The sequence below is a fragment of the Acanthopagrus latus genome, chromosome 17 (genome assembly GCF_904848185.1).
Source record: "Acanthopagrus latus isolate v.2019 chromosome 17, fAcaLat1.1, whole genome shotgun sequence".
Taxonomy (NCBI): Eukaryota; Metazoa; Chordata; class Actinopteri; order Spariformes; family Sparidae; genus Acanthopagrus; species Acanthopagrus latus.
The window spans coordinates 16339148-16363343 of record NC_051055.1 but is presented as its reverse complement, the minus strand read 5'-3'; the positions used below and the strand labels follow the sequence as shown (position 1 = coordinate 16363343).

The following is a 24196-nucleotide window of genomic DNA, read 5'->3' as shown; positions in this document are numbered from 1 at the left end:
TCATGTAGGGCAAATAAATATGTTATGATTCCTGCTCGTTGATGATGTTCTGTTTGAGGGAGAGCAAAACATAAATTAGTTGTTAATTGACTACACCGCAGAGTTGCATTTATTTCCCTTGCGATATCAAGCCTGCTGAGATGTACCTGCACCCTGCCTAACGACAGATTAACAGTTTAATCCTATCAACTGACCTGGATACATCAAAAGCGAATCACGTAACACTGACAATTTGGTTAACTCGGGTTGTGAAAACCTGGTCCAAGCCACTGGCTGCCTTGAAGTACTCTGGAACGGGTCGATCTGGTTCTCATTAAAGAAGTCACCAGATCTGATGACATGGTTTGGTGTTTATGCTGAGCTGCTGATAGGTGGTGCAGATGAGATTACTTGCAGCCAGATGTGGGTGTAGTAGTACATCACAGGTGCCATTAATGATAAGTAGGATCTCTGGCATAGCCTCCTCATGGGGTAAGTGCATTAAATTAAATATGTTGTTGTGTGTACTGTGCATGATGTTTTGCCAGAGTGAGAAGAGAAATATGTAATCAGGCCACTTTTAAACCCTTCCACTGATAATGAATAGATTGAGTAAAGCTATTTTTGCAAATCGTTCAACTCTAGAAACTACTAATTTAAAGTCGTGGGGGGTGGGCACACTGGGGCAAGCTGGAAGGGCTGCAGTATGTTTGCATCAATGGCGACCTATGTGTATAATAGATAGACTGGGGGGATAACTTGAAAGTATTTGATATTCATGCTTACTTTACATGAGCAGTAATTTCATCATTGTTTTTTTAATCAAGACATGGGTGCAGTTTAACCTCCACAGATCTATTTCTACAGAGTAAAGTTCGCAGTAAATTATATGGGTGGGCTGTACAGGATTTCAGTGGGTTAGATCAGATGTGTCATTAGCATAGCAGCGTCTGTCTGGATGGGGAGCTGAGGGAAGGGGCGCAGCAGCAGCAGCCAGGGAGGCACATTGGAAATGCACTAACAACTTACTATTGCGCAAGTGATCGGCGAATTAGGACACACTGAGATGAAGTGGAGGATGAAAGCGTGACTGGATTATACAGGTTAAATTAGGTAAAGTATCATTCATTGATTTTTACATGACACTTAACAACGGTCTCATCACGGGACCCTCTAGTTTCTCGGCAATCACTGCTCCACAAGCTAGTTGTAACATTAGCCAGCTAACGGTCTCGGCAGTTATATTACGACTAGCTGCTAGCTAATGAGTGAACTAGCAGCTAACCGAGGCTACCTCACAGCAGAGCAGTGACAGGCGTGAGTGAACGGGGTCAGTTGCTCTGGTGGTTATGCTGTTTGTCAGGTTCAACGATAATTTCGACCACATGTATTTAAGCGCACGCCAGCGTTTAGCTAGCAATGATTAGCATTGCTAACGAACTAGCGGTGGCTAGCACCAACTTGAAACGGGACGGGCGCTGAGGGAATTAACGCAGATGAAGACCTGAGAAGCACAGCCGCGGTGGTTTAACGTGTCTCAAATCATATTCAGTCGCTGCGTGTTAACGCTAAAATTAGTGTTTACCGCCGGTAATTAGCCACCAATGGCAGGGTGTGAATATCAGCTAAGTTGCCTCACATTGGAAGTGGTCACACGTGCCCAGTACGCGTGTAGCTTGACAGCAAACTTCAACCACCGCAGCCGACCACGGTTCTCAGAGGCAGAATTTTGCTTTAACACTTCTTTCAGTAACTTTAGTGTTCCACCGTGATTTCGGAGCTACAAACTGGGAACTTATCTGCCACCGCGATCACCCACCATCACTTCCCGGCAGGCTGCCCCTCATGTGTTTGTTGAGGGGAGGCTGCAGTCGGTGTGACGGTCTCAAGGAACTGCGTGCTTTCTCCCCCCTCATGAGCGTCATTCACCAAGACTGGCCTCTGAGTGTTAGGAGACTCGTCGATGAGTGAGTGGGTTGACAGCAAGCGATGTTAATGTAAAAGCTACACTCATTCATGGATCTCATAACGTTGTTACCATAGTTTTATGATGCCATTATTCGCTTCTTTCAAAGCACACAGTAGTGAATGAGCTGCAGTGGGGGTCCTGCAGCTTCACATAAGACAAGTGTCTTAACTAATTATAGCACCATAGATAATGGAGTTTGAGGCCCTCATACATATTGATTATTGACAGCTTTAAAAGTTATTTATTGCCAAATAATTCACCTTAGTTTAGATGTTTTAGTGTTTCACTCTCTTTGTTGATCTTTTTTCTGTCCCCCAAAATAATGCCACACTTTCATTGCATATCCACGCACATGCCTGTATGCCCCCATATCCCACATCCCTAAATCATTTTGGGAAGAGTAAATCCTGAGTGGGACATTTTTGAAGTTAAAAAAAGCTTATCTTAAACTTAATTTGGGATTCATGTAGTGCATTTTCCTCTTACTCGTTGGCAAATATGTGCACTGATATTGACCCATAAATGTGCCATGCACTGCTGCTGGCCTGTAAATCAGCCTTTCAGATTTCCTCGAATGTGTTACAAGAAGTTGAAATACAGTTGGCCTCAGTCTAATTGAACAAAATGATGTTTAAATGGGAAAGGAGTGTCATTGCTTGTCACTTTTTGATTAAAACCACACAAAGTGCTTCACATATTTCAACAGCATCAAAGCCAGTGCACAGACAGAGTTAGATTAGCTTCCGTAAACCTTTAATTCTGGTCCTGTTTGAGGTTTGATGATGAGAGTCGCAGCCTTCTCTGCCAGACACAAATTGCTGAAAACCAGGCATGTTTCTGCATCTGGAATAGTGTGTGTATACTGATAAACATACTGTTTTGGGCAGCTGCAGAGCACTGCGACAGCTAGAACAATCTAAAGTCTTCGTTTCAGTGAAATAAATAAGCCACATCAAATGAATCTTCTTCATCTTTTTAAATCCATAGAGCTCAACAATACTTAACCGTTTCGCTTTCTGGGTTGAGCTTTATCTGGCTTGGTGGTGGTAATGAGTCGGTCATGTGACTGACTCGGCCAATCAGAATGGCTGCATTACAACATCACTGAATGAACAGGAGAAGTCTAGGCAATGGAGCCAGGTTAGGGTATAGAGGAGCTTACACACCTGCACGAGCTGCTTTTATCAATACCTAGGAAGGATTTTAGTCTGAGATCGTTCCACCAGATGATCAGAATAATGTGATTTTATCTTCTCTCTGCTTTCTCTCCAGTCCAGAGGCACCAGATGAGTGTTTTGTAGAAAAACGTGGGGCTCCGTGTCGGAGTGCTGCACTGATGATCTGAACACAGTTTGTAGGTGAGTTTCTTGTTTCTATTTTGGCTCTCGATTATCAGCCTGTTTGCTGTCTTTGTTGACATTGTGTGCATGGAGAAATGGAGAACAATGTTGCGTTCATGATGTTTACACTGTTAACAGTTTACAACGGGGCCATGTATGCTCAAAACGTCCATATTTCTGTTTGTCCACATGCCCACTGAGGCACTGGCGAAGCTGTTTTTCCCTCATTCTGTTTGGAGATCATGTTTGCACAGAGTCCCCAGGGGCCCCCCCTGTGTGTGGCTGGCACAACCTTTAGCCAGAAGGATGTGAGACTCATCCTTTGTCACTCATTGGCCTACTTTGTCTTTCCCTTATTTCATAAGAGCCCTCTGTGCTAACATGCGCATAAAACACCAAGGCAAACAAATGTTTTCTTTGCTATTTTATGCCTCATGCTACAGTATTGTGCGTATGTCCAACAGCAGCACATGCTAGCAAATGTCAGCTTTCTTACTTCAAGGCATGGCTTGTACAGCATGGTCTTAGCATACAGTATACTGATTTGAGTGGGTTTCCTACCTTCTCCAGCCCTCCAGTTGCTCTGGTTTCTGGCATTTGGGCGGCTTTTGAACGTGTTGAGGGAGTTTCACCGTCCTGAGCTGAGGAATATTAAACATGACCGTGGCAAATGCAAAGTCTGGCAGAGGTAAGCCGTCAAAGTCAGAACTAATCTTTTAACACAGGAACTGTTGCAGTGTTGCATGCAAAACTTGACATTTCATTACCATTTGAATGGTTCTGTGCCCACTGCCCAGACATCGTTGCGTGGGTGTGTTTACTGCTGCCTCTGAACTTTCATGTGTCCCTCAGTGAACTACAAAAGCCATACAAGCCAAACAAAACCACATAATTGACTTGCAAAGGGGGCAGATGTTTTGGTTTCTGTAGTAACTGCATTTATTTCTGTGAATTGTTCTGTTATATCTCAATTTGTTTTCTGTTTTCTGTCTGGGGAACAAAAACCAAAGGCATTACAGATCCTATTTTCATGCGAAGAGAATAACTGGAATGTACAGAAAGACTTTACATTATTCATTTCATTGTGTCGAGTTGGCTGATTAATCAAAGGACTCGCTGAATGTGTCAGGTTTTTTGGCTCCAGTTTCTTGCTGTGTGGTCTCAGCCTCTACAAGGCAGATCTGTTAGCAGAACAATTCCTTTGTGACTCTGTGTGCTTGTCGCTTCTGCTGCAATGGAAATAAGGATGTTCTCTGTGAATTGGCCCATTGATTGACTGGCCACTTATTGTTCTTGCCTTGTAAGCTCTTATTATAGTCGCATTGTTTTATTGTTTTCCTTTTCATTGGCTCAAAATTGAAATTAATTTCTTTGTTGCTTACATTGTTGCCTGCGTTCATTAGGCGGTACTTCAGAAGCTCAAAAAGAAGCAAAGAGAGTGGTTGGTATTCTCTTAGTCTAATCTTCGCGTCTATTTTTTCCCCTCAGCCATGCAGCAGGTTCTGGATAACCTGAAAGACCTGCCATCTGGCACAGGAGCCAAAGATATTGACCTCATCTTCCTCAAAGGCATCATGGAGAGCCCCATCGTCCGGTCCCTCGCTAAGGTGAGACACACACTCAGCCATACCACTCTAGCGCTATATAGTACACACACCCATGCCGAGTTGTAATCTTATTAGTTGACCATCAAGCTCTAGCTATAGATGAGAGGAGGAAATGAAGGTGTGATGAGTGTCATGTGTCACCACCTGTCCAAGATGATGAGTAACTCTTCCCGACCGCGTACTGTGTACTGGCTTAAACATCATATTTTAATCATGCAAGCAATGGGCAAAGTAACATTTTGGGCTGTAGGGAGAAATAGCCAAGGCTGATCTCTCTCTGTCTCTAAAACATAGACGATTTTTGAGCAAGCTCATCTATCTGTTAACAAAGTGCATCTTGTAATATGCTACCCAGTGAGGTTATCTAATCTGTGCCCACTTCACTGGTGTCATGGTTTCAGTTACTTGCAGGAAATGTCTCCTGGCATGGTATAACCATGCTTGTCATTAGAAGAGAGAAACATGTGAGGAGTGGCTCAGCACACCTCCTGTAGCTGTAACAGCTTCACTTAAAAGGAATGTAAGAATTAGTTTACACTTGGGTAGACATAAAAAGGTTGCTTGAACACAAGTTCAATCAATTTTCTCACATTGCTTAAAGAGGCTGACAGCATGATGAACAAATGGGTTACATAACAAAATCTCTGATGCAGATTGAGGTCATTAGGTTCATCTAGTGTATCTATAAATAGAGCGATGTCTATAGAAAACCTGTCACAAAGGCAAGCTCTTGTCCTCATTTCTAACACTAGCACCGCTTTCCTTAAATGTTACCTTATTTTCTACTAGACAGGCCTTTTAGTTTCTGCTTTAATATCACATCAAATAGATCCCCTCGAATGTGGCCGTACACACTGCGTACTGACCCGTTAAGTTCCCCTTGTATCTTAGGGATCTTGTTTCAAATAAGGTCACAAGAACATGACAGAAACAACAATAGTAACACCTGAAACAATGTAATTATATATTAGTGAGGATTAACTTTATGATCTAATTTCCTCATGTGATAAAGTTAAGATTACAGCAGGGTGTTAAACACTTCTCAGTACCAGCATAGCACAACGGGTTCCCAGAAATGTACTATATTTGAACTACAATATAGACAGCTGTAGGGATGATCTACTTTTGTAGGCCAACCCAAGAGTCAGCGTCAACCTGGATATTGGATTAAGTTTATGATACTTGCATATATTGTTCAGCAAGCTCTTCAGATGAACACCACTTTTGTGATTTTCGAAATGTAAATTCAATCACTAGAAGTTAAAAGCTGTTGTTAGGCTGTTAGCAAACTACATTGCGGTCGCATGACTTCAAAGTTAGCACCACTAAGCGTTTTACTGCTCAGTTACTGTACACGTTTTCTGTAAACTGATCAATCTACAAGTTATAAAGTAAGAGTTAAAATAGGGTGCAACTAAAGTTCCCCTGTAAAGATGGACATGTAAATAGATGAGTATCTGTATTCGGTATGATGACATTTCATGCATCCGACAACCTCTGTAGTTTAATTTAGCCATTTGTTAGCAACTGCTGTTTTCAAGACACGTAAGCTATTCATGATTAAATTATGGGGCATTTAATGATGTATTTTGTGTCATAGAACAAAACATGTCAGTACATTAAGCATGTGGTAACCACAGACTTAATTTCAGGCATGTAACTGTAAACCCATTTGACTTTTAGACGAGGGAGCCAGAAGTGCAAAAATGCTCACTGATTTCCATGTTTTAGGGTTCATCACTGCAGCACTCTACAGAGAAACAAAATGACCCCAAAGATCATTTTATCCTTGGGCTCCCATCGTGCTGATCTGCATCTTTCTAATCTGTCTGCCAAAACTGAACCGAAGCTCAGAGCAGGATCAGTGTAACTGGTGAAGGAATTCATTGTGAAATGCTTTTCATTTTTTTAAAATTTACCAAACACCATGGATTCACCAAAACGAATACGTTCCAGGCAGTTGGACGGCGTTTTCCAGAAAGTATTAGGACTTTGGTTTGGAAATGCATTAAAAGAATCATGGCTCTGAAGTTTGTGCCAATTTCAGTGGCGCATTAAGAGTCATGTGTTCCGAATACCAACCAAAAACAGAGAAAATAAAGAATCCTTTCGTCCAAAACCGGTTAGATGTGGTTCAAATTCCAACGGTAACCAAATTTTTCCAATTGCTGACACGATTTTCATTTTCTTTACTGTGTGGTGTTCAAGCTCTCCGCAAACAGCCTGATGAAGTGGTAACTTTTTCGGCGTGTGTGTGTGTGTGTGTGTAGGCCCATGAGCGCCTCGAGGATGTGAAGTTGCAAGCTGTGCGGGATGACAATGTTCAGCTGGTCACAGAGATCCTGGACTCCCTCAACAACCTGCCAGAACAAGATGCTGCTGTTGCCGAGCTTGCCAAAATCCTCCAGGAGCCTCATTTTAAGGTATCTCAGACCTCACTCCTACATTCCCACACAGTTGTTTCTGGGTTTAATGGCTGTGAAAAGACCAGAGACTTGTCAAGTGAATGGTCTTGCTTGTGCTCTACTCATGTGGGAATGGATGTCAGCGCTTTGTACACCAACCGCTGCCTAATATTCTGAAGCGCTGACAGCTCAGGAGGTCAGGCAGCCCTGCTCTCTTGTCACCCTGTATATTCTCGACCACTTACGAGCTGCAACATGGGAGGGTGGGGGTGTATTTCCTTGAGCCAATAGCTGGCTGAGTTATGCGGGTAAAGTCAGAGGGAGAATACCGTTTCAGTAAATCTTTCACATTTGCTGATGCACTGTAGTCACTGACTAATACCGACTCTATGTTGTGGCTGCTAGGGTAAGAACGGGACTGACTTATCTTCTCTGTATATCACTTTGTCAGCTGTTGATGCGGTCACAAAGGCGTCTTTATGTGTGCAGTAATGTGATTTATGTCTTCACTCTCTCATGGTGATCTATCAAATGCTAGTGCCACTCACTCTTGGTTTTCAGTGGTGTTGTTGTCTTTCCTAGTCAGAAAATTGTGTTGGTGCTTTAAGATATCTGTACACCAGATTTAGCCTTATTTTCTTTGTCTTTCTCTCTTCCTCATTTGTCTTCCTCAGTCTTTGATAGAGGCTCATGACAAAGTGGCTTCAAAGTGCTATGAAATGCCCCATGCTGCGGTGAACAGCGATGCCTCGATGACGAGTTCACTCATGCCAGCTGATGCTGTCAGGATGATAGGCATCCAGAAGAAAGCTGGGGAACCACTGGTAAGTCAACCGGTCATTTATAGCAACCATGTGAAGCTCCTGTTAGGCTGTTAAGTGTTTTACACATGTCCTCTTTTATTGACCATCTGTTGGAACAGTGTGACTCAGTTTTAAATGGTAACTCAACATGAGTCGCTTCTTTCACAGCAACCAAAGGCCCTCCTGTGTGTGATTTACGAAGTGCTGATGTGCGATATTAAATGACTCTCACTCTCTTCCAGGGGGTGACGTTCCGTGTAGAGCGGGGAGAGATGGTGATCGCACGGATCCTGCACGGCAGCTCGATTGACAGACAGGGCATGCTGCACACAGGGGACATTATCCGCGAGGTGAACGGCCGTGAGGTCGGCAGCAACCCTCACGAACTCCAGGAGCTGTTGAGGGACTGCAGTGGGAGCATCACGCTCAAGGTCCTGCCCAGCTACAGAGATACACCGCCACCGCCGCAGGTGAGGGAAGAGGAGGCTGCATTTGATGCTTTCCACAATCCTGTTTTAAACGTGATTGAAATCATGAAATTAGAGTGTTAAATGCACCAGAATACAGGATGCGTTGATGTGCACGTCCAGGTGTGTACAGGGCTGTACCTGACCTGTGCGATCTCAGAATGCCAGGCTTCTGAAAATTGAGCTCAGCGACAGTCTATTAATAACACTCCACACACTATCTGGGACATACACCACTCTATTCACTAGAGCAACCCCCTCCCACCACCACCAGCCTCCTCCGTCTTACAGTAACAGGCACACACAGCAGCTGACACGGGGGAGCAGCATGTAGGGTTATGTCAGACACTGACCTTTGTGCCAGGGAGGATCGGATGATCTCACTCTAACTGTTAAGTTATGTGCTTGCTAGGTTCCAGTTATAGTAAGAGTTGTAGCTTATGAATTAGGCGTATGTAGTAAAAATCCGCCGATAGATGAGATGAATCTGTCAGCTTTAATCACTTAATATCTTTTCAAAGTTGTTCAACAGAGTTAACAGAATCTGGTGAGTGTAGAGGCACACATAGTTATGTAACATTATTTTGAAGTTTTATGGGCTATCAGACACAGTATTAGTCACATTACATTATTATGTCATACAGCCATGGCCCTCGTGGGAAATGAGCAATTAGTAAACAAGGTGAAAAAATAGTTTTATTACCATTAGGCAGCAAAATACGACTATAATTTAAACGAATGTGGGAAGAAACAAAAGCACTACGTACTATACTGGATTTTTCAGGTATTTGTGCTTATTTTTCAGATTTTCATGATTTAACGCTCTGATATCTTGTTCACATTCTAAATTTTAGGTCTATCTGAAGCCACACTTCAACTATAATCCAGCCACAGACAACTTGATCCCCTGTAAAGAGGCAGGCCTGGCCTTTTTCAAGGGAGACATCCTCCATGTAGTCAACAAGGAGGACCCCAACTGGTGGCAGGTGAGCAGGCACATTTTGCTCTGTGGTGGTTGAAGGACAGGGTTGCTTGGAGCAGAGCTGCACCACATAATTGACTGTTGGAAACGGCATGAAGCAGACGAAGACAAGGATCATGATATTTGCGACAGATAGCCGGATGTGGCGTTTATTTCTTATGACAAATATTTAAACCAATCACCTCTCAACTACTCTGATTTCCACATAGGCACGCAAAGTTGTTGGTGGAGCCACCGGTCTCATCCCCAGTCAGTTCTTAGAGGAGAAGAGGAAAGCTTTTGTGAGAAGAGACTGGGATGCTTCTGGTAATGGTCAGTACAAATCATGTCAAGTCATTCTCACCATGCTGTTCTGGTTGCCTTGTCACGACAGTCAAGAAACCCTTGCCTTTAGCACCACCATGTGGTGATCTGACACCTTTTTTGACACAATTCTCTTAGGAATGCTCTGTGGAACTCAAACTACAAAGAAAAAGAAGAAGAAAATGATGTATCTCACATCAAAGAATGCAGGTTTGTACCAGTACTCTTTCTAATTTTGTGAAGTCTGCAGTATTAAATTATAAGTGCATCAATGACTGTACTCATCCAGCATGTGTATCGACTTGAACAGAGTTTGACAGGTACGAGCTGCAGATCTACGAGGAGGTAGCCAAGATGCCACCATTTCAGAGGAAAACGCTGGTTCTGATCGGAGCCCAGGGAGTCGGGAGGCGGAGCCTGAAGAACAGACTTATTGTCATGAACCCCCTGCGATACGGAACCACTGTGCCCTGTGAGTGTGTGAGACAAGACAGCTGAGAGGTTGTTGCGTTGTCTGGAGCTAATAGATTTCCTGCCCGGGTCCGTGTCACAACCTGTCCTCACCTTTTACCTCCAGTCACGTCACGCTGTGCGAGGGAGGAGGAGAGGGACGGCCAGAACTACTGCTTTGTGACGCGGGAGCAGATGGAGAAGGACATCAAGGAGAGCCGTTACCTGGAGCACGGCGAGTACGACGGCAACCTTTACGGCACCAAGATCGACTCCATCCACGAAGTGGTGAATGCAGGACGCACCTGTATCCTGGACGTCAACCCTCAGGTCAGTTGAAGACAAATAACATCAGTGTGTTGATCTTGTCTTTGTAAAGCTTTGGTTGTGATGATGTATTTTCTTCCCAGGCCCTGAAAGTGTTGAAGACTGCTGAGTTTATGCCATTCGTGGTGTTTATTGCTGCTCCTGAACTGGACACACTAAGAGCTATGCACAAAGCTGTGATAGATGCTGGACTTACGACCAAGCTACTCACGGTATGTTTTGAAAGGGTTTAAAAGGTACAGTTCAGCAGAAATTCAAAAAGACCTATTTTTCCTCTAACCTGTAGAGCCATTGTAAAATGTTGTTGTTGTAAATTGCTGAGTTTTGGAGAGGTGACTGCCTTCTCTTGAAATAAAATGGATAGGCCCACGATGAACAATTATTAAAAATCTTGTCTAATCTGCCAACTATATTCACAATTAATCATTTATCATATCAGGGTTGGAACCATACAGTGAAACAGATGTCTTTGGATTATCTTCAGTTAATGGGTCATGATTCCCAGAAAGGGACATTGCTGTCGAGTTTTGAAACTCTTTGAAGCTCTTTGAGCACCAAAAGCTGAGTTCCAAGGTTCAAGTTACATTATCTTCAAGAGAAGGCAGACATCTCTACAGCTGATGTGTACAATACTCTGCAAGTCACACCCAAAAAAATCTAGACGCACAAGTAGAACTACAGGTTAGAGGAAAAATATGTATTTCTTGGATTGTCGGGTGAACTGCCTCTCTAAGCTTCCCAATAGCTCATAAGTGATGACAGAGTTTTCACTACTCATGAATGGTTTCTACCTCCATCAACCTAATGGGCTGAACCTCTGTCTGCAACAGGAGAACGATTTAAAGAAGACTGTGGACGAGAGTGCCAGGATCCGCCGGGCATACAGCCACTACTTTGACCTGACCATCGTCAATGACAATCTGGACAAGGCCTTCGACAAGCTGCAGGAGGTGGTCGAGCGATTATTCATCGAGCCGCAGTGGGTCCCAGTCAGCTGGGTCTACTGATGTGTGACAGATGTGCGCTGTCCGAGCTCTTGGGCCTGGGATGAAAAGAGGACACCTGAAGGGAAGGAGGATTCGACACTGAACTTCACACGCGGACGAAGTGTTGGACATCAGCCCTGTGTAAATGTGGGTCTCGCGCAAAAAAACTTCATCACAAAAGCTGAGTCACCTTGATCTGAATTGCCAGATTCCTTTCAAGCACACTATGCAACTCACCACACACAGGAAGTGTACTTATTTATTGGCAAAGTTATTTTTTAAAGAATACTTTCGATTCATGTGGATTGGAAGAAACCGCTGGCCCGCGTGTCGGCGTTCTTTTTAAAAGCAGAAGCAATTTTTGTCATGTCCTGTTTTTAATTTCACATCTGTATGTAAGATAGTGTATTTATTCTGCAAAAAGGATGAGGGCTAGCTCATTTAAAAGAACAATACCTCAGTGTTTACAGTTTACAGTGCGTATGCCTCCAGTAATTCATCTCATTCTGTCGCCACTGTAAAAGCTCATGCAAACCAATTCATCTAGAATAATTTCATGTTTTGACACCTTTTCCCTTCCTCAGAGCTACAATAATGCCCTCTTGCAGTTGAACCTCATAAATGGGACATGTCATGCCAGTCACTGTTTGATATTGTACAGAAGGAGCTGTAATACTGTAGTGTTTACCCATTGTTTCTGTTTCACTCAAGCACAACAGATTACATTAATTATGTTGATTGTTTGTCAGACATTTGGATCATGAGTGTCTTGTGACTGGTAGACCTGTCGATATGGTGCTGTGTTTGTGTTTGTTTGAAAAACTTTCCACAGGACTCTTGAACAGGGTACTGCATCTCAGTGAACCATCCCTTTTGATGTGATATTACTAAAGCTTAACTGTTTTAAATAAAAGTTCATATTGACTTATAAAAAAGGTATATTTTACAAGATTTCAGAAAAGATGTATTTTCAGATGTTAAATAAATAACTGGTGTTTTCTAATGACCCGCTGTGGTTACGCTTTGTTTTTTTTGGCAGAATTACTAGACAAACAGGTCACGTTGAGTTGGCAGTAAAAAAAAACACACACACACAATCCCAGGGGATGTTTTTCTTTTTGCACCATAGGCAGAAACATACAAAAGTGTTACAGATAAAAAAGGAGACAGTTGGAACAAATTTCAAGATTCATAATGGAAACCCTGACATAAAGTGCCACAATTAAAGGCACATTGAAAATCAAAGACACATTTGCAATCAGCAAATCAGAAGTTTGATAATTAATGTGCTTAGGTGGTTTGGAGTGAGGTTTGTAGTTGGGACATCAGAAAAAGTGCTTCAGATATTATTTACTTTATAGGACAATGTTGTGCATTTTTATGGAAGTGTTAACATTTTCCAAACAACTGAATATTTGCTTTAACTATCAAACAGAACGCAATAAGCCACAAAATACTAAATATAGCTTAAGAGTTGAGGTGGACCTTCAGGGTTAAGACGTCACTAAACCCTACATAACATAAATCATTTGTGCATATTGTAAAACATGAGTTTTCATGGCAAAAATGTAAAAAATGTTTTTGTTGACAAAATCTAACAATATGAGAACTCAATAAAAAAGACCATTCTTTCAGACATTAGGCACAATCCTTTCTTGTTGCACTACCTTAAATCAGATGGTAACCTCTGATTTTCATTCAAAGATTAAATCTGAATATTTTAATCAAGTGTGTTCATGTAGGGGTTAGCGCCAGCCCTGTTTCCTGTCATATCTTGAGCCTGTTCTGTCAATAAAGCCACATCAAGGCTAAAAAAATACTTATAAATTTTTTTTTTCTATAAAAACAGAAATCAGTGAAAATTACATCTTTAAAACGCTTGTCTAAAATTGAGGGAACAAACTACCTGATTGTCAAAATATTTGATGATGTGGTTGTCGACTGCCAGCTGATTCAGCAGTAGTACTAGTTAGTATTTGCACCAGTGTCAGCGCCAAAGGAGCAAAAGAAACCCCACTGATAAATAACACTGATTATATGTGACCCCATTTACCTTATTCCAGTGTAGTAGCCAACATTTCTGGTGTACATAAAGGCGTCCTCAGTCCTCGAGATAACAGAATATTATCTACTGTCTTCAGTTCAATCAGAGTGGGCCAAAGAGGCGAGACCTCTAACAGCGATACACAGGACCAGAGGAAGGTGTCCCGGCTGCTGGTTTATTTCCATCTTCACCTTGTCCCCGTCTTTCTTCAAGGACACTTTGGAGGAGGCAAACAGATGTTCAATCTTTTCATAGACGTCTTCTGTGAGTGCAGCCGAGCCTGCGCTGTTCAAAGGCATCTCCCCCTTCCCTGATACACACTGGACCTGAAATAGGTGTGGCAGGAGGATAAAAGGAAAGCTAAATTAATTTCACAAATCTGAAAAAAAAAAAAAATTACCTTGCGTAACATGTTAAAGTGTTGCAATGTTTTTTGTAAAAAAAAAAAAGAGAGAGACTTTACTAACCAGTAGCTCAAGATCTGGCAACACAGAGAGACTGCAGCACATCCCCAAGACGGCAATACAATCATTTGTCATCTCTGAAAGACAAAGACCCAGATACAGGATGGAACGTAACTCGAGGAAATTAGGTTTTCAGGACATTCTGAATACTTCTCCTCCTGACCTTCAATTGAGTTTTTCCCCACAGATTGAAGACATCAAGCAATACTTCACTTGGGTAGCTAGAATAACTGCCTAACAGTTGAATGGCTCCATACACTAGTCAAGCTGCAGTTTACATTTGTGTCAGTCCAGATTCTTATAATATTAGTATTTAAGGCTTTGAAGAAATGTATTAAAAAGGGACTAGGTCAAGGTCCAGGTCAAGGTGTATGTGTTTCGCCAATTAAGTCGATTCTGACAGAACACAAAGAGCTACAAACTGTCAAACCTGGATGTGTCACACACATCTTCTACCCAACAGCACAGACGATCTTTACAATCAACACATGTTTACAGTTGGAGGCCAAAATTAGTGTCACCAATTCAGTACTTGACCAAATGTGAAATATGGTCAAAATCGTCCCTTCTGTTCTTGAGTTATGGCATTAAATAATGTCCAAAATCAAGTGTTTTGTGAGGCCATGGTGAAATTTGACCACTAAAATCCAATTTTCCCATCCTTGATTCCGAGTGGAAATTTGAGCCAAATGTGAAGAAATACACTTGAGGCCTTCCTGAGATACAATCTTCAAAAGCATGGAATGGGGGGAGAGGTTATGCCTCCTGTCATGGCTTTCATCGGTGTGGAGGCGTAATACAGACTGCACAGAACACAGTTTCCTCACCATCCATGGCGCTTGTAATGAGGTGAAGGGCCATGAGCAATGATCCGGACCGCCCTGCCTGAGCTGACTTCACCTGACCAGACTGCTGCAAAAGGTCCAGGATTGCTTGGATGTTCTGTTTCAGGGACCCTGTTGTCGTAACATCACCAAGGGCAGGTGTCTTGCTCAGGCACATCTGGTCCAGCTGAGTTAGGGAGACATATAGCTTTAAAAAAAAAAAGAGAGATTGGTATAACACGTCTCTGTGTTGACACAACCTCTCTGTCCCACTTACAACACTCTGAAGTGAGCTGACGGCACTTCGGGCTTCCATAACCTTTGTGATGTTGTGGAGCAGAGAGGACTTTGTGGCGACAGGAAGAGCCGACAGCAGCTGGAAATGATCACTCAGTCGCTCCAGCTCTGCCAACAGAAAAAAGGAGAGTTTATCATTCACCAGCGAGGACAAAATGTGTGCATGCCGCAGGTCAAAACACAATGTACAAACCACGAGGGCTCTCAGTTTAAAGAGGCCTCATTTTATAGGTCAAAGCACGTGTAAACCACAGTTATACACCAGTCTGATAAGACAGCACTGGGCCTACAATCTCTTCTCTGCCTCGAAAAACAACACACATTCCTGAGCATGTCATCAGTTGCAACCCACATCTATATGCACATGTTTTATGGCTGTAGAGAGGAGAAAACAGTCATTTACCTTGCCTCAGGCGGCTAGTTTCAGAGGTGTCCGCAGGAGATCCGGAGGCACCCACCAGTCTTTTCCGAACAGGGCCGTCCACTTCAAAACCTCCGTTGGTGTCTGACATCAGACACAGTTCTGTGGAAAACATGTTACATTTTGAATAGCATAGTTTCAACTGCCTGTCATTGTCAAATCTGCACAAGACTACACAGTTCCTCTCACAGTGAATGATTTCTCACCATAATGCCCGTCGTGTTTGATCTCCAGCTCTATAAGCGCATAGGCAATGGTAGTGTGGACGGGAATCTCCATGGTAACGTTACTGTCTTTACTCAGGCTCCCATTCGGTTTCAAAGAAACCTGCAGTGAATACCGCAAACATGTTGAGACCAAACGCACCAATTCCAATAACACTGCATGTTTTTAAGGAAACCCTCCCTCTATAAGAGTGTCTTTCTGCCGACTAACAGAAGTGTGGCACAGTTTGTAGACCCGTCTGAATATGATTATAGTATCTGATTCAAAGAGATGTGGAAGTATTGCCTGAATCACCATGACATCTTTCTAACAACAAGTCACTTCTGGATAGACAACTGGACAGTCCCTTGTCATGTTCAGCCATAACTGTCCCCATCTCAAACATGCTGTTTTGATTTCTCCAATGTGACTATAATATAATTTAGAAACCTTCTCATCTATTAGACAAAGACAATGAATGCCCAGTTTTGAGTTCAGTCCCTCTGCATAAAAGAGCACAGGCTTCTCCCTGGACTGAACATTTGGCAACAGTTGAACATAACTCAAAAAGGAACAAAACTACTAAAGTGGAAGAGAAATCAGTGGCACAAATTTCACTTCTTCTTAACTGGGAAAATGCCAGCTTTTCTCCTGCTCTCTCCAACTTGCATAACTCACAGTTGAATACAGAACTGAAACCCATTCTGGGAAAAGTGGTAAATATACCAGACTGAGGGAATGTATGCACGACAAAAAGGGAAATTATTTACTACTAACCACCAATGTCTCCTGTGTACTCTTGATGATACAACCGCCTCCACACCACATAAAATCCTAACGGATGAGTTTTCCAGTGATGATTCAGTACCTTTGGGTTCTTGGGTCCACAGAGGCTCAGGCCTCCTCCACACTGTCCTCCCTGCTGCACCTCCTCTATGACCGAACAGGGCTGCGTCGTCACAATGCGCTCCTTCACGACCCCAAACGACTGTCTGTGCTTCTCCTTTGTCTGCTGGACCAGACTGTGGGACATGTCCAAGAGCCTGAGACAGAAACACCAGTGTTATATTGCAAATATGAATTTTATATAGACCGGGAACTGTATTCAAATCAATTAAACCTTTTATAAAACTCCTGTTTATTAGAAATTTGCAGTTCATAAAACACACAATCAACATGTCATTCACATCCCTGCCTCTCAACATATGCCCCGGCGCCCACAGCATCTTCCAAAGATAAACAAAACAGTGACATCAAGCATGAATAAACAGATAGTAGAAATACAACAACCTTATTTAAATAGATATAGAAAAACAACATAAATAAATAAAAACAAACACACCCAATAAAAGGTCCTCTTAAACCAAAACATGCAATCTTCTGTTGAATGTTAATATTCAACTGAGCATCCTGTTTTGTGTGCAACTTTATGTTTATGATTGTACAAAGATCATTCCTGCTATTTGCCGATCTCTAAACAGCCTCAAAGTCAGGGGATACTTTCTGTGGTTTTCTTTCTTTTCATTTAAACAGGGTGCATCAGACAGGACAGGACGGTGGGAACAGGTGAGGAACTAACCTGTCTTTGGAGTCTCGCAGCAGCTTCTGCACGTCCACTTCCTCTTTCTTCAAACTGCCAAAGGATGTCTGCAGCTTGGACAAGTCTTTACCCTCCAGGGTCACGCTGGACACGTTGACGAAATTTGCGTCCACGTTTCCCTTAATGTTTTCACCATACGTCCCATTGAATTTGATGAAATCTGTTTCTATAATGCCTGCAGAGAGTTTTGAAAGATTTCTGTCATTTTAAAAGAATAAATCAATACACTGAAGATATTTAACAAAGCCATGCACTTAATAGTGTGCAAGGTTTTGGTGCCTACCTGGATTTATGGGCGTGTCTCCTGTTAGTAAGTCATTGAGGTTAAAATCAGTGGGAATATACTTGGGCCTCTGCCAGAGCCAGAACCGCTTACGCTTCACCACCACTGTCAGAACACAAATGCTGTCATTCAGGCTGGACACAGGGATCAGCAGACCTCCATGATCCACCTCCTCCACAAAGTTTCTAGTGGCCGTGGCGAACATCTCCCAGCTGGAAACAACCTGTGAGGGTGATGGTGAAGCCAGGTTTGATGAAAGATAAGATAAGATAAGACTGACTTTCACTAATCAGTCCCAAGACGAGGGCGCCGCCCATGTGAGCTCCTTATAAACACTGAGGAGTGGAGCTGCTGATTCGACAGTCCTTCCTAACTTTAATAAAACGTCCCCACGACACGACAATTCATTCTGACACTTTGACAGCACAGCAAGCAAAACCAAAATACGTACGATATTTAAAGAAACTGACACTGCCACGTATCTTTTTTCCACACCGAAACGTAGTTAGCTTCATGCTAGTAGCATCAACAAACACATCAGTCTGCAGCTGTGGTCAAATCGGAAGCGTGTGAAGTAAATTTAAAAAAAGCATGCAAGTCAAACTACATGTAAATACTGTGTTAGCGCCTACCCGAAGTCCTTATTTCAGTTAAAAACCAGACGTGAAACTTTGTTTGAGACCAGATTTCAGGGTAGACCACGCTGACACACTGTCCGCTGCACTGTGACGCTCCCTCTGTTGTTGTGAGTGTGGACAAAAGACACTCCGAGCTCCGCCCACTGCAGGAAGCTGTGCGACCGAACACACTGTCCCCACACATGACACAAATCATAATAATAATAATAATAATAATAATAATAATAATAATAATAATAATAATAATGATAATAATAAAACATATTGTGGTACTTGTCCTTTACTTGAGTATCTCCATTTAACGTTACTTTATACTTCTACTCCACTACATTTCAGCAGGGGAAATACTTTACTTTTAAGGCTACACCACTACATTTCTTTGTCAAATTTACTGTAGTTACTTGGCAGATTCAGGTTATTAATCCAGAATAAATGATGATGTATTCTTATAGATTTAACTACAGTACTAGAGCCTGACCAATATGTCAACTGGCAGACATCATTGGATGAAACTGGCCTATATGTTGCTTGATGTGCACTAATATGAAAGTGTTAAACATTAAGAATGTTATTTCACTGCACTGATGTCATTTAACACAATCAGGTTTTCCTCCTGCCTCTGTTACATATGTTTTTCCTTTCTAATACATAACTCACATAACTCAGTCGGGCTCTATAAAACCACCTGCGAATATATAAAGAAATAAAGAAAGAAATGTTGTGACTTTGTCTCATTTTGATGCACTTGCGGCAAGTGCTTTTAGATTTAAATACAGGACTTTTAATTGAAAGTTAAAAGTCTAAATACTTCTTCCATCTCCAGCACATTTAGATACAATTAAATAACACACTGCTCTGGATTCACAGACTTTTTTCGTTGTGAATGAAAAAGATCAGTAAACAACTGTCAAAACCTCTTGTTGGACCTGCAACTGAACATTTACTCAGTGCACTACAAATGTCATTGTACTGTGTATGCACCATTTGTGGTAATCTGTTTCCACCTAGTGGCTGGTTCAGATACTTAATTTAAAACTTTCCATGTGACCTGAGGCAGTAAATGGTTCACCTGTCATCTGTGTGACACGCTCACAATAAAAACTGGAGACACTGTAGGAAAACATTGTACATTTAGGTCAAGGTTCCGTTGTGGAAAACAGTATCAGAGACCAACCCTTAGATTACAGTGGTGGGAGGATCCTGAGCGCTGAGCAAAAGCCGGACAGGTCATTAAGTGACTTTTCACCTGTGCCCCACCATTAGGTAAACTCAGTGATGGATCTACAACGTCATTGTGACTCACATGGGAGAGTTACATCAGGCAATTTATGTTTTCAGTTGTTTAACAAGCAAGGCAGTGGCAAGTGCTCCTCCAAGGTGAAAATGCTGAACATTCATGGCCTTCCAAGGTACCAGAGATAACATAACATGACTTTTCATGAGGTTTTTCTGTTGCACATAATACAATGGCCCTGAGAAGAATGAAGCTGCTCTCAAGGCACAAATGTGACGCCCTCCTCTGGCAACATGTTAAGTTTAATGCTGATGATTCAGTCGTTCATTTAAGGGGAGACAGTAAGTGAAAAACATCAGGGTTTTGTCACACCCTGGTTCAATTTTCATATTTTCAGCCATCTTTCCTTGATATCTTCTTTCAGACTAGTGGAAAGAAAACATCCACAAAACTCACTGAGGTATTTGTAAACAAATGAGTCCATATTTGATTCAACACCTTCTTGTATCTTAAAGTGTCTGGAATTGTACAGTTCATAAGATCATAATTGAAGGCTATTTTTCTCATACACTGAGCCAGAAATCTCTGTTTCAGCAGCACTGACACACAAAACATTCAATTTGTTTCCCTATTTATATTTTGAAGATTCTTCTCATGGGGTTTGTTCATATATTAATCATAGCCAGATTAAGATGACATTTTATTACTAAAAACCAAATGAAAATTGATTTGTTTGCCTGGCTTCATCCAATGTTTGGATTTCTGTTATGTAGGTGTATGATGATACCTCATTTGCATTTTTAAACAGAGCATTTTCAGAAAAATGTAAAACAAAAAATAATTGTCTTCATGTAAGTAATCAACTGGGGGAGTATGGTGGTGATTAGTATTTTTTATTTTTTTAGCATATTCACCTGTTGTGTCTACACTTTCACCAGCATTTATGTTATAATTGTCCCATTGAGTAAAGGGGGAAAGGGGGAAATTATGATAGGGTCCAGTTCACAGCCATTCATTTTTTTTAAACAGTCACAAATTACTCCCCACAAAGTACGCATCAGAGGATTTATTTGAGCTCATGGAGCGTAGTTTCGGACACTTCTGGTCCCAAAGCCCAGTTTCCATGTAGACAATGCTGCAATGGATAAAGTGAAAAATGGGTAGATCTGATATTTGCTACTGCTGCTCATAGTTACACAATCATCCACACAATCATAGCAAAAAGAAGCATTACAGTTATGAGACACAAAGAAAAAAAGTTCAGTAAGGATTTAACAATCTTTTTAAACAGTTTGTGTTTTGGTCTTAAGAATTCCTTACAAACATGATTCATCTAAAAAAAGATCTCAGATGCAGCAAAAAACAAACGAAACAACATGAGTACTACGAGTAAGGCATCAGGCAGGTGCAGAATAAATATCTGATGCGTACATTTAATCAATGGCATATCAAGGCTAGTTTATCTCAGAGGTAGAGAATGTCCGTGATAAGAAGACAGCTAAAGTGACCTTTTTTTTTTTCCAGCACGCTTGAAGCTAGTGTAGACGAGTTATGACAAGGATCTGTCATCCTTTATAACTAGTAGTTTTCCTTTTATCAGTTTGAGTGATACAGTGAAACATATCAGGTGGAAACATGGGCAAAAAAATGCCAAAATGTATCAACATTCTCAGGATATGTTTGCATAAACATGTTTACACAACTTATATAAGCACTTGCTATTAAGGCATTAACTTTGATGAACAGCAATAAAGACGACCAGTACGGAATGTGGATGTAAGACTGGGAAACAGACGTCACCAGAACCAGCCTGGATCACATCAGAGGCTGCGCAGGTTTGAAAATGTGTGCGATCAGCAGCTCGGAGGTCACCACAGAGTGGGAAAATCTATGTGGCTGAAGTCAGGGTCCTTCCTCAGCTCCCAGTATGTGTTGTTGCTCACCCAGGTGTCATCCTTTGACTTCCTGTGGAGGCAGAAGAAGAAGAGTGACACTGTGAATTCGGGCAAAGATTAAATCATAAGAAACTTTTAGGGTTTGTTCAGAAAGTGACAAGATGACTCACTGTGGACACACAAGAATGTAGATCAGGCATTCAACACTTGTACTTGCCAACACTGAGACCTCAAAAATGCGAAGGATTTTGAAACCGAAGCAAAATTGACTTTCACAGTTTTTTTCCTGCATTCTAGTGACTCTTGAAGTCACCAAAAGTAAACTGCAACAGTCCTTGAATGTTAAATACTTTTAATCTTACTTTTAATTCTCAGGATAGAATGTACAAGATTGTACAAGAAATTTCTGGCATTAATAAATATTCATCAGCTTAGATTGATTCATGTTTTGCTCCTGCCCCTCAGAGCTTGTGCATGCCACTATAATGTCGGTGGTGTTTGACACTGGTGCGACCACCGGGAACGACAGAAAAGTTGGCGCGTCAGATTTTCCTTCAAAACTTTCATAAAAAATGCAAATTTATCTTTTCCCGGATGTCTGAAATGTATTTTCCTATTTGTTTTTCTTCTCTATTTTTCTGTCTGTCTTTTGCTCGCTGAGGAGGACGAGGCGCAGCAGAACAGCAGACTACTCGCTGTACAGTGCCAGAAACAAGTGATGATAACAAAAGCGGGAAAAATGGTGTGAAAATTTGGCATAAATTAGGAGAAACACTGGATAGGGCAATAAAAAACAGGGGTCTCCTGGGAACATTGTGAGGATTGGCGAGCATAAATGTTTATTGAAGCTGCAAATAAAACAGGGTCATTTCTCCCATAGATGACCTATGATATTTAGGCTACCTGAAGAATTTCGGTTCATGTGTCGAGTTGTTCTCCTCCAGGACTCTCCGCCTGTCTCTCTGCAGCTGTTCAATCCTCTGTTTCTGCTCCTCAGCGGCCTCCAGGTTTCCCTCCTCCAGCAGTCTGCCAGAGAGATACAGACACATCCATTATGCAGACTCGGTAAAACATTCATCTCCAATATTCAAATTTAATCTTCACTCATTTTTTTTTTGGCTTCGCTCGTTACAGTTAGACAACCTTATTAGGGATAAATATGAACACAAATAACTCAAAGAATATTGACGGATTAGAAGCAGTTTCATTTTTCACGTTGATGACAAATTGGCGAGTGCTTCTTCGGTCTGTGGTGCCGCATGACAATGGATCTCAGTTTACAGACTTTAAAACCTTGAAAATGCTAGCTAAAATTAGTCTGATTCATCTGAACTCCTCTGCAGTTACTTACTATTCTTAGTGCGAGTATTGACGTGCCTGTTTTTGTCCCGTTTTGATCACAGAGTTAGGTGAGCATTTTTCAAGACAGCGAGTCAAGAGGTCACATTTGATATTCATGATAAAGTCACAAAATAAAATGTGCTCCAAGCTTGTTAGCATTGCTTACTTCAGAATGCTACTACTAGATACTTCTGCAACACAATACATAAACCCGTTGAACATAACATTGACACTTTTTATCTCTTTACTCTGTTAATAATTTTGGTTACATTTTGAATTTTTCAAACTTAAATTCTTACATAGTGCACCTTTAAAACATTCCTTTTTCTGTGAACACTTCCGCTCAAGTCACATCAGATATGTATGTTTTCATCTGCAATTGTGGTTGTAAATATAACAACTCCCATGATCCCACACTACTTCACAACATCATCATACTGCACCCTATTGTTCTTGTTGTTTTGACTGAGAGAGTCCTGGCAGCAGACATTACAAAACACAGCTTTGATTGCACTTCATGATTTTCAGTATTGCTCATGTACCTTTGGTCCACACGTAGTCTGGTGTCTGTGGGTGGTAGCAGCAGCTTGAACGACGGTTGCAGCTCGTTCAGTTCGATCGCAAACTTGGTGAAACCATAGTACTGCTCATGGTCTACTGGCATTGCATCTACATAGTAGCACACACACATCAACTGCATCAGACACTGCAATGCATAAAAAAATGTAAACATTTTCACAAAAGAAACTCGACATACTTGCTCTCCAGATGCAGGTTGCCGAGGGCGGGTCTCCGCAGAAAACAGACTCGTGCCACTTTCCAAAGAGTTTGTGGATGACCTTCCCTTTACTGTCCGTGATAGCTCCCTCCACCTCATTCACACTTGAATTCCAGTACTTGGCCTGTAAGAGGCATAAAAGACACAATACTAAACAACAGAAAGGAGCTGTTCATCATCACGAGATCATGATAGTGCCCTCTTGCAGTCAGCAGATGTTGCTGTGGCGTAATCCATCCTGGGCCCCGGTGTGTGTTGCCGGGCTGCTGAGTTTAATGAGAGATGAGGATGCATAATGACTTCTGACATGTCTTGACTTGATATCCTGCACAGCTTCAGGAGGTCTTTCAAATGGGCACACGCTAAAGCAATTAACCTTCTCCTCTCAGTAAAGGCTTCCATACATCAAACATTGAACACATTGAGGGGTCCTCGCTGGCATGCAGGTGAACAGTACCATGTGTGTTGAAGGTTTTTTATAGACTAATGAAGAGGCTACAGTGTTTTACAGTGGCTCTGGGTGACTCATACAAATTGAGACATTTCTGCTTGGAT

General features: G+C 41.8%; 3 protein-coding genes and 1 long non-coding RNA gene across 10 annotated transcripts in view; 1 reads left to right on the top strand and 3 right to left on the bottom strand.

The window, feature by feature from the left end:
- Positions 1-309: 309 nt before the first annotated feature.
- Positions 310-12624, top strand: mpp6a (membrane protein, palmitoylated 6a (MAGUK p55 subfamily member 6)). 5 transcript variants are annotated; one of them, XM_037073270.1, is made up of 14 exons: positions 311-471; positions 3221-3306; positions 3859-3976; positions 4777-4895; positions 7166-7318; positions 7975-8124; positions 8346-8573; positions 9425-9556; positions 9762-9864; positions 9994-10065; positions 10166-10327; positions 10433-10635; positions 10716-10844; positions 11463-11639. In XM_037073270.1, the coding sequence occupies exons 3-14, from the start codon at positions 3946-3948 to the stop codon at positions 11637-11639; spliced, it is 1659 nt and encodes a 552-aa protein (XP_036929165.1). In that variant the 5' UTR covers positions 311-471; positions 3221-3306; positions 3859-3945. The 5 variants fall into 5 exon arrangements, with proteins under 5 accessions (XP_036929170.1, XP_036929165.1, XP_036929169.1 ...); XM_037073273.1 differs by lacking the exon at positions 311-471 and adding an exon at positions 744-1092 and having other exon boundaries at positions 11463-12624; XM_037073271.1 differs by lacking the exon at positions 311-471 and adding an exon at positions 1285-1309.
- On the bottom strand, positions 9401-9869 carry LOC119005546. The gene is made up of 2 exons (XR_005070535.1): positions 9735-9869; positions 9401-9630 (listed from the first exon to the last, which is right to left on the bottom strand). It is a non-coding gene; the product is annotated as an uncharacterized LOC119005546 (long non-coding RNA).
- Positions 12625-12710: 86 nt separating the features above from the next.
- Positions 12711-18536, bottom strand: gsdmeb (gasdermin Eb). The gene is made up of 10 exons (XM_037073276.1): positions 18388-18536; positions 17756-17978; positions 17452-17647; positions 16741-16915; positions 15875-15995; positions 15651-15770; positions 15228-15355; positions 14954-15137; positions 14130-14203; positions 12711-13988 (listed from the first exon to the last, which is right to left on the bottom strand). The coding sequence occupies exons 2-10, from the start codon at positions 17958-17960 to the stop codon at positions 13761-13763; spliced, it is 1431 nt and encodes a 476-aa protein (XP_036929171.1). The 5' UTR covers positions 17961-17978; positions 18388-18536; the 3' UTR covers positions 12711-13760.
- Positions 18537-20678: 2142 nt separating this feature from the next.
- osbpl3b (oxysterol binding protein-like 3b) overlaps positions 20679-24196 on the bottom strand; it is a 36538-nt gene continuing 33020 nt past the window's right edge. For all 3 annotated transcript variants that reach the window (XM_037075637.1, XM_037075639.1, XM_037075640.1), the window contains 4 exons: positions 23621-23765; positions 23406-23532; positions 22426-22548; positions 20679-21592 (listed from right to left, as the gene is read on the bottom strand). In XM_037075637.1, coding sequence (XP_036931532.1) covers positions 21496-21592; positions 22426-22548; positions 23406-23532; positions 23621-23765 — 492 coding nt within the window. In that variant the 3' untranslated portion in view covers positions 20679-21495. The remainder of the gene's footprint in view (positions 21593-22425; positions 22549-23405; positions 23533-23620; positions 23766-24196) is intronic.

What these genes read in the sequence shown, in the direction of transcription:
- mpp6a (XM_037073273.1), top strand. Translation starts at nt 3,946, where the DNA reads ATGACCGTGGCAAATGCAAAGTCTGGCAGAG. An exon ending in AGGACCCCAACTGGTGGCAG is followed by an intron (nt 9,557 to 9,761) that starts GTGAGCAGGCAC and finishes ATTTCCACATAG; the next exon opens with GCACGCAAAGTTGTTGGTGG. An exon ending in TTACGACCAAGCTACTCACG is followed by an intron (nt 10,845 to 11,462) that starts GTATGTTTTGAA and finishes TGTCTGCAACAG; the next exon opens with GAGAACGATTTAAAGAAGAC.
- gsdmeb (XM_037073276.1), bottom strand. Translation starts at nt 17,960, where the DNA reads ATGTTCGCCACGGCCACTAGAAACTTTGTGGAGGAGGTGGATCATGGA. An exon ending in CAAACACGACGGGCATTATG is followed by an intron (nt 15,771 to 15,874) that starts GTGAGAAATCAT and finishes TGTTTTCCACAG; the next exon opens with AACTGTGTCTGATGTCAGAC. An exon ending in CATTACAAGCGCCATGGATG is followed by an intron (nt 14,204 to 14,953) that starts GTGAGGAAACTG and finishes TTTGTCTTTCAG; the next exon opens with AGATGACAAATGATTGTATT.